This window comes from Lissotriton vulgaris, chromosome 11 (assembly GCF_964263255.1).
Source record: "Lissotriton vulgaris chromosome 11, aLisVul1.2, whole genome shotgun sequence".
NCBI lineage: Eukaryota > Metazoa > Chordata > Amphibia > Caudata > Salamandridae > Lissotriton > Lissotriton vulgaris.
Window position 1 is genome coordinate 1,069,053,757 of NC_141699.1, and position 9,879 is coordinate 1,069,063,635.

The following is a 9,879-nucleotide window of genomic DNA, read 5'->3' on the forward strand; positions in this document are numbered from 1 at the left end:
GCTCAGTATGGAGAGACTCCTGCATAGCTTTTACTTCTAGTCCAGTGACCTGTGCAAACCTCCTTTGTGTATAAATGACTCAGACAAACCAAGAATGAGCTCATCTTAGAGTTCTAGTACTTGCTCTCCTTTGGTGCTAAAGCAGGATATCAGAGCAAACTTGCAGTTTTGTAATTTATAAAAGGGTGTGTGGGCTTCTCCTCTTCTGGAGACCCATCCTGTCCTTGTTCATGGACAGATCTGCAGACCTCTGATCCCAGGGTCCTCAGTCAGACCCTTTGCGTGGTCAATGTGGTCTATATATTGTTATTTTGTAGATCTGCTCTATTTGCCACAGGGAATTCCTAAAATACAGAAATGGGTAATGGCAGAGATTCACCCAGGGTTTGGGAAACCTGCTCTTGACAAAGGGGATGTGCTACAAGCATCTCCATTAATTCCCACTTTTTGCCCCCCGACCCCTCCGACTGCCTGTCCTCCCTTACCCCCCACATCCTTTGCCTTTTCCACTTTCCCCTCTCTGCCTCTCGTTCAGTAGATTTTGAGAAATTAAGGATCAAAAATATTTGTATATCTGGCCTATTGGGTTAGAGGGACTCTTGAGAGAGTCCCTCGAAAAAAAAGGGAGGGGGCACATGGCCCCCCTTCCCGAGCCTTTGTAGGCCCCGGGAAACCCAAAATCCCGGGCAGGATCCTTAAAAAAAAATACAGAAGGGTGTGGCACGCAAACCCCCAAGACAAGACTTCAAAGGCCCCGGGGACCCCATCCCACGGGGTCGAAATTAATTTAAAAGGGAAGGGGGGCTAGGGGTGTCCGTCCTTGAGCCTTAAAAGGCCCTGAGGACCTCTTCCCCGGGGCCTACTCAAGTACTCTGTCCCGGAGAGCACACCCCTGGGACAGAGTAGTTTCCCTGCCCACACTAGCACATACAGTGTCACATGTCTCTGCTTCTGCTGGCGGGGGCACTTTTAAAATCCTGCCAGACGGCAGCACGCTTGACTTGAGTGCGAGCAGGGAAGGCAAGTCTGCTCCGAGCTGGTGGGAGTTTAAACATGCTCCCTCAGCTGGGTTCGGACTTCTGTTCTGTTTCCCTGCCAGCATGTCTGTGGGCAAGGAAACAGAACAGATATTGCTCCCACCTGGAGGGAGCACGCATAGATCGTTGTCCCTCCGATGGTAGCAATGACGGCTACAGCACCTTGCAGGGATCTGGCTGGGCGGTGGGGGCCCTGGGGCTCCCCATCGTGTTTGTAGGTGGGCACTTGGTGGGGCACCCACCTGTGACCCCAGGGAATGGAGTCCCTGAGGCCCAATTAGACTCAGAGGGGGGAGATGCATGCCCCCTCCTCTTAAGCACCAACGCCCCGGGGGATGGGGTTCTGGGGAACTAATAAGACCCAAGGAGGGGGGAGGTCCCACTGCCTCTCTCCTTCTTCATTGCTTTTGGCCCCAGGCCCTAATAAGGCTCTGGGAGTGCAGCCACACGCCCTCTCGCCTTAGAATTTGGCCCCTGTGGGTGGGGTCTCTGGGGCCAAAAAGGCTCTGGAGTGGTGCACGCCCCAACTACTCTTTGAATTTAGCCTGGGGGATGGGGTCCCAAGGGTGCACTAAGGCTTGGGAGGTGGGCTGACGCCCCTCCCCCCCCCTCCTTTTTTTTAAAATCACTTTTGGCTCTGGGGCAGGGGTCTCCAAACCGATCCTGGAGTGCCGGATCCATGCCAGTTTTTTTGGATATCCCCTTTGAGATACATGTAGTTATTTTAAAAATCTGGCATGGATCCGGCCCTCCAGGACCGGTTTGGGGACCCCTGCTCTGGGGGATGTTGTCTCTGACCAAATAAGGCTCGGGGAGGGGGCCCTGAGCTCTTCCCCTTATAAAGTGGATTCAGCCCTTGGGGTTGGCTTTCCCTGGACTTTTTAAGGTTGGGGAAGGAGGGGGGCATGTGCCCTCCCCTTAAATTAAAATACAGAACTTGGGGATGGGTGGGGTTCCTCAGCACCATTTGGGCTTGGGGAGGGGCAGTCACTTGCTCCCTCACCAAATAGTTAGGTATTTAGCCCCCAGAACAGGGTCCCTGGAGCGTCTTAAGGCTTGGGGAGGGGGTCCATGCGTTCCCCTCCCTTATAATTCAAGCATGGTCCCAGGGCATGGGATTTCTGAGGCCCATTTGGGCAGTGAGGGAGGACTAAACCCCCCCCCCCCCCCCCCACACCTCCCAAATGTTAATGTAATTGGCCCTGGGGGATGGTTTCCCCATGGCCTCTATAGATTTTGGGAGGGGGACCACGCACCCCTACCCCATATGATATATTTTTTAACCTCTGGTGATTTGGTCCCGAGGCCAATAGTGGCATGGGGAAGGGGGCTGCGGGCCTCCATCCCCATTTTAAAAACAAGGGGCCCCAGGACAAGTTGTGACTTGGTGAGGGGACTGCGCGAGCCCTACTCTGGTGGGGTGTGGGTGCTTGTGGGGGTGGACTCCGGGGATGCCGGACTGCAGCCCAGGCCCTGCGGGCCACCCTGCACACCGCTGAAGACTGTGTGCAGCGTGGGGTTGATTGGCTGCAAGGGTTGGGCGCAGATTTTAAGAGCAGGCCAGGTTGTGCTACTGGAAGAGTTTGGCTTACTTATGGTAATAAAATATTACTTTATGTTGCAAACCCCTAGAAATTCACTGAGAAAAAAAGGTTAAATTGATGTTATAGTTAAGTGTGATCAAAAGGTCTGATTCTATTAAAAAGAAACTAGTAGAAATTCGTTGAAAAAAACAAAGGTTAAAGTGACGTAGTTAGGTGAATATGTCCATCCATGCCGACATAACATTTGAACTAAAAAGAAGCTCAGAATTTCACCAGTTATAGTTAGCAGAGCTAAATATAACTTGCACCCCCGCCATGCACTGCTTATGACCTCACATATTGCATCACCCATTACATGTTCTATGACATCATTTATGATATCACTGATGACATCTCAAATGAATTCACTGATGCGGTCACTGTGATAGCCTTCAATGAGTGTGTTTGTTTTATAGTTTACATAGTGGTGGTAATTACCATAGCACTTCTCTACCTAATTTTGTAATGCCTGTGTCCAACTAATGTGTTTTTAAGTGTTTACAAAATGCAGATGCTCTTAATGCATCATAGGTTTGTAGGGGTCTTTGTATTGAAGAGTAACTCAGTGTATTGGTGACAGTTGATGACTTGTATCCAGTAGTTCCATACAAGTTTTATGGTTCTGCAGATTTTTTTCCTGCAGAGTAAATATTCTACGTAGTAGATACTAAGGGCCCGATGTATCAACATTGGATTTTGTGAGTCTAAAATAGCGGATTTTACCGATTCGTTATTATAGACTCACAAAATGCAATGCATGTAGGTTTTTGCAAGTATTTTGCAATTCCTAAGCATTCCCTAATTGCGACTCACAAATTGCGATTCGCGAATAAGGAATGGCTTCCCATTCATTTCTATGGGCCTAGAGGCCCACTGTTCTTGGTAGATACTTTTTGTTACTCTGTGACGTATTTCCCAAGAGAGTTTCACTGTCCTCAAACAGTGTGGTACAGAGTAAACTCTCTCCATAGACTAAACACGGTTTACAGTATCCACTTTTCAACTCTAATCCACTTCATATCTTGCTGTAGGTTTGGTGGCTGAAGGGTTTGATACAAGTAAAGGCTGTCCATATTAGGGCTTTAGTTATGTGATGGGCATTGATTATCTAGAGTAACTTGGTTTTCTCTGACCAGTTGTATACAGATTTAACACAGTGTACAGCAGAGGTTACCCATCTATGTGTGGTTGTTTGTTAATATGAACTCAGCTACCCATGAAGTGTATGGTATAAGGTCAGTGTTGCACATAAAACAACCTTGCTTCACCTAAGGAGGTTGTATGTGTGATGGCATTAATGATGCTTCAGCTTTATAGCATTATGAGCTTTGTTGTACTTACTTTCGCACCTGGAATGCTATACTTATTTCTAGAGTAACGTGTACAGAAGTAGCTTGGATGATGTCATATGTGATGTCATCAGTGGTGTCATAAATGATGTATTAGAACATGTCAGGAGTGACGTAATATGCACCAGATTACATAACTCAGTGTTTTGTAGCACAGGGAGATCAAATGATGTTCCCACCATCACAGGATGGTCCGCTCAGGCCGGGACTTAAACCTGGATCCCCAATTCCAAAGTCAGCAACTCTCGCCATAAGGACACATCTCCCCCTTCTCTCTAAAGAGTTTTCTGTTCTAGCAGCAGTAGATGCTGTACCGGGGTCTCCAATTTTTTTGAAATGAGAGATGTATGTATGTTCAGTGAAATTTATTGCGAGCTACTAATGTTATCAGTGTTGTAATCGTAACATCCTACAAGATTACAGTAGTGGCCACCCATAGAAGATTATAAGCTGTGATAACCTTGGGGCACCATGCAGTGTAGCCCGCAGTAATGTAAAAAGGCTTTATTCTTTTGGAATGTCTCTGCCTGGGTAATACAAAAGAGCCACAGCTTCAATGCACCAGAATAGTAATACGTCTCCAACGCAGCATGATTTATCCCTCAAACATCAGCCATAAATATAGCATAACGTGTATTTGTAAAGCACACATTCAACCTGAAGGATATCTCCGAGCTAAAATAACAATGGTTTTTACCAAAGGCAGTGATTGGAACTATTGACACAGAAATGTGATTGGAAATTCGGCTGTTACTCTCCAAACATCAGGTTTTGAGTCCTGAAAATACACACATTTTCTTCTTGAATACACGCTTTCAGTGTTGTTATACATGTATTAATTCAATCAAGCAAACGCTTCTAATTTGGAAGCCAGACTGCACACAGGAGAGCTACTTATAGGGAGCTGAAGAACTAATTGTAACTCTCAAGCTACTCATTGGGGAAGCCTGTACTGTACTCAGCCTGTAATCTGGGGTTTCTGCTGTCCAGATCGACTCTTCTCTGCACTCTTTCACACCCACCTATTAGCAGAGGTCAGAACCTCACTGAGACACTCTAGGAAGTAATTGCTGATGACCTCTGGCTGCACACAAGGAGCTGTCCATCCAATCCACAGTCCTTGAGTTCTGTCCTCTGCACCAACACACTGCTGGTAATGAAACTCCAGCTGAAGCACTGTAGGCTGTAGCGGGGCGCACTTCAAGCTGTCAGTATTGAAGCTTCCACACTAGTGCTCCTTCTTTTACCCCTCTCCCTACCACCAGCAGGGGTGATGGGCCCTATTGAGGAATTCCATGGCAGAAACAGGGCCCCCTCTCCAGTCCAGAGTCAGTTTAGGTTATGCTGCTCTCACATTTCAGTCAGCAGGGAATCAATCACTGGACAAGTGTATCCCGGCCAAACCGACCTACCCAAAAAAGGCGTGGGCTACTGCCTGGTTCGATGAATCTTTAACATTGGCAAGGAAGAACTGCAAGGCTCTGGAAAAAGCTTGGAGGCGTTCCTACGTTCCCATAGACAAGTCACAGTAGAGAATCTCGATCATGGCCTACCATAAATTGGTCCGTAAGGCTCGGGCCATTTATTATGTTAATAAAATTAACACGAGTAGAAACCCCACAAAAACGTTTTTCTCTCTCTTAAAAGATATGGTGAAGTTCCCTCCGGCCCCTGATTGTACCATATCCTCTAACTCTCAATGTGAAGTACTGGCCACATATTTAATTGGTAAGGTTGAGCCTATCTATGGCAGTTTCTGCCCAGAGAGCATTGACCCTGACGCTACAAGGGGTCCTCCCACTGATGCTGCAATCCACTCCCTGTCATCCTTTCCTCCTATCTCCTCCGAAGCCTTTGAAGCCTTGTTCTCCTAGGTAAAGTCTGGGTCACCAGGTGATGCTCTTAAACCCGACCTCTTTATAAAGTTCCAAAAATGTGTCCTATCTGGATGCTTGTAACTGACTAATCTATGTTTTTCCTCGGCATCTATCCCGGAATCCTGGAAACATGCCAAGGTTATTCCCCTGTTGAAAAAACCATCATTAGATGCTATCAGGCCAGAAAACTTCAGCCCAATCTTCTTGTTTCCGTTTCTAGCCAAAATAACGGAAGCACATGTCAATACTATCCTAACTCAGTACTTGGAACTTTTTTCAATACTGGACCCCTCCAAAAATGGTTTTAAGCCTCGTCATAGTACAGAGTAGGCTCTGCTGGTGGTCACTGAGCAACTACGAGCCTCTCTGGATGAGGGCAGAACCTCGACACTGATCCTGTTTGACCTGGTTGCTGCATTCAACATGGTCTTCCACAAGATCCTGCTGCACGGACTGCATGAGTTCAGTATCAACGGCAAAGCCCTCTCCTGGTTTTCTTCTTTCTTGACCAACAGGACCTTTAAAGTGATTCCCCCCTTTCCAAACCCTCATTCATCCTTTATGTTGTGGCCTCCCCCAGGGTTCAGATATGAGTCCTACCTTGTTCAATGTCTACAGCCGGCCTTTAGCTCTGGTAGCCAAAGCTCATAACATCTCCATGGTATCGTATACTGATAGCACGCAGCTGGTGCTCCCCTTATCCAATGATCCTAGTCAGGACCCGCAAAATTTCAGGAGGACCTGACCGCCAACTCTGAACAGATGGTGGCCAATTGTCTTCAATTGAATTCTACTATATCAGAGATCCTCCTTCTAGGGAGAGACCTCCAAATCTGGGGTTGCAACTGGTGGCCTCCCGGGCTTGACATCCCCCCCACCCCCCTTCCGCCTAAAACAGTTGTTGAGAATCTAGGCTTCTGGGTGGATAGCACTCTCTTCTTTGACGCTCACACCAAATCAGTTGCAGGCACCTGCTTTGGTTTGCTACGGGATCTAAAGCCCAGTTTAGGACTTTTTGACTCACATCGTCAGATGATTGTCCAAGATCGATTTATGCTGCAAAATTCAACTCTTTGCAATCTTCATTAAGTAACAGAATACGATCGTTGTAGCGTACCATGCAACCATGGATGGTCCAGCATACAAGGCTCGGCTGCTGGCTTCTGAGTCTTTGCTCTCCTCTTGTAAGGCTCCTTGCCTTGACTTGGTAAAATCCAGTTAAGAAATACTAATGTAATCTGCCACCGCCTATCTCTGTGGAGTCTAATGGCATTTACATCAAAAGTCTTTCATGCCTTGTAGTTACTTAAGGGTGTTGCCTTGATAAATGAAAGTTACAGACCTTGTGGTAGTCTCTCCAAGGGTATCCGATGTTATAGGTAGGAAATGCTCGAATGTTGTATTTTCATGTCCTGACCTTACCTCCTCTTAGTCATAGAGTCACTGTCATATGACCTGGCTTGCAGTTTGTGTAGCTGGTGGCCTGGCATCAGAATGGACAGAGAGAGCAGAAGCCGTTGTTGGAGCTGCACGGGTTGGCCAAATTGATTTGGAGTTGAAGAAGTTCAGCAGGTTCAGGATTAGAGAAGGTGAATGCTTGGGTTTCAGAAGGAGTATCAGCTAAGACTAGAGATGTGCAGTGCTTTAATGTGCATACCTGGCAGGAGAAGCAGTGTGTTGTGTAGGGCTCCTAATGTCTTCTGCTCAGTGTTGTCATGTAGTCTTGTCATTAACCAACTGTTTCTGAAGTCTGGTAATCATCTGCCCGCACGTGCCAGTACACAGAAGTACATAATCTTGGGTCATTACTTCACACCTATTACTCCCTGCCTCTTTTATATTTTTTAGGACCGACAGTGAACGAGTGATCCACGAAAGCGTGAATATCGTGCCATTCGTAATAACTCCTGCTGACGGCAAGCCGGGGGCACCGGTGCGAGTGCAAGATCCATTGGAAGCCTCTGGCCTGAAGCTGGAAACGGTCTATGAGCACTTCAGGGTGTCGACGCAGGGATTCACAGATCTGCTTGGTAGTTACCTGAGTGGCGAGAAGCCCAAGGGTCTTCTGGAGACGGAGGAGATGTTGCAGGTGGGTGCCACCCTGACTGGCATAGGACAGTTGGTGCTAGATCCCCACGGAGTCTTGAAACTGCAGCCTCCTGATGATGGCTCTGAGTACTTCCTCGGTCTTGGGGACTGGCGGGCATTGCTGAAGGAACAGGAGTCGGTGGCCTGGTTCTGGAAGGGAGCAGCGATGTTCTGCGGCCTACTGGGGACTATAATTGTGTTCATCGTTGTACGCAGGATGTATCGCCATCTTCGAGAGAAACAAGAGCGGGCAGAGAGAAGACGCGAGTTTGAGTCCATGAGGCCGCCTTCTCACGCTGGGGCGGCAGGCCAGGATGGTGGTGAGAACATTCCAGAGAACGCTTGCATCATCTGCCTGCAGAATCCTCGAGAGTGCGTACTCCTGCCATGTGGACACGTCTGCTGCTGCTTTCAGTGCTATGAAGCTCTGCCCTCTCCCGTCTGCCCAATCTGCCGTTGTCACATTGCGAGGGTCGTGCCACTATACCAAGCATGAGTGGTTTTTTACTCCACCCTGAGACACTGATGTTCCAAGTGGACTCCTGCCTTAAAGTAATGTTGATAGTAGTGCCAAGTGGTGGTAAAAGACAATGGCGGCACTGACCAACAGTGGCCTTCTGTAGCTCAGGGATAGTATCTAATAAAGGCTTCCACAATTTTGGGCCGTGATTGCGCTTCGAAATGTGAACTTAAAAACATGTTGCAGACTTAAGTGGAGTAAGAAAAATAACAAGTGTGCATAAAAACAAACAATTATCAAAAATATTTTTCTGAAAAAAACATTGATGATGAATACAGCACTTTAACCCAAAAGTTTTACTGCACATTTTAAATGTTAAATGGTCCTCCAGATGTCTTCGGTTATCACCTAAACTGAAACAAGCAGTCAATAGCGGTTTAAATGGGTTCAATAATTACTTGTTAAATACAAACGGTTGCATAACCAAATCCTAGGCTGCTGATATTGTTAGAAATGTTTTGTCATGTACTTCTCTTCATCTGTATCCATTAAAGCAATGAAAAAAGCTCCATTTTACCAAATGTGTGAAAGTACTCTGCTCTCTCCTGTGAGTCCATAAACCGTGCCAGTCAACAATATATAAGGATTGAAATATAGCACAAGTATGGTCTCTGAAAGTTCCACAATTACATCTGGAAAATAACTTGAAACATAGTACAAATTACATCAGTGCTCCTAGATTATTGCAATATATTATATATAATTTTTTTTCTTTGAATTACTTTTAAAAAACAATCTTTTTATTCATGTTCAATATAATACAAAACAAATTAGTGCAGCATTGCGCTATCAAGCACCATCACATTATTGGTGTGGAAGGCTTGAAAAAAGAGAGACAGATCAACACCACACATCCACATTCATCCTGGCGTTACATTGGGGAACACTGCGTACGGTCAAGCTATTCGCGATTCATCATCATCAAAATCTTTATTCAGATTTATGTTCAAATCCATAAGAGCCAAAAGATCAGCATTGTACATACAAGTGGCATATATTATCCACCGTTATAAAAGAAATCATAAAAAATATATTGAGAATTTAAAATATTACGATCAATACTCATCGTCTGGCCAACAAATAGTGCAAATTACATATTCCAATTTTTAAAATAATTCCAAAGGGTTATTTATATACATTAACAGACAACCTACAAAAACATTTTAGTGCTATTTAAAAAAAAAAATGTTTTAAACCGTAATAAAATAGAGATCAGCCATGCCCCATCCTGAGAATTGACATATCGCTTCCGCCTTTTCGATATTCTTCGTAGTGCAAACCATCCATATGAGATAGTGATTTTCGCCTACTAAGAGCCATTTTAATGTAAATGAGGATTGTACAATATATCTGCACATTTCTCGGTGATTTAAAAAATATGAGGGGCTCCTGGTGGTAAATAACACATTGTGACAGGAAAAAAGG

The 9,879-nt window shown here is 45.8% G+C and overlaps 1 protein-coding gene across 3 annotated transcripts in view; it reads left to right on the forward strand.

Annotated features, from left to right (window-relative positions):
- The window catches only part of LOC147684099 (mitochondrial ubiquitin ligase activator of nfkb 1-A-like), a 30,268-nt gene extending 21,293 nt beyond the window's left edge, over positions 1–8,975 (forward strand). For all 3 annotated transcript variants that reach the window (XM_086944455.1, XM_086944457.1, XM_086944456.1), the window contains exon 5: positions 7,695–8,975. In XM_086944455.1, coding sequence (XP_086800581.1) covers positions 7,695–8,430 — 736 coding nt within the window. In that variant the 3' untranslated portion in view covers positions 8,431–8,975. The remainder of the gene's footprint in view (positions 1–7,694) is intronic.
- Positions 8,976–9,879: the final 904 nt, after the last annotated feature.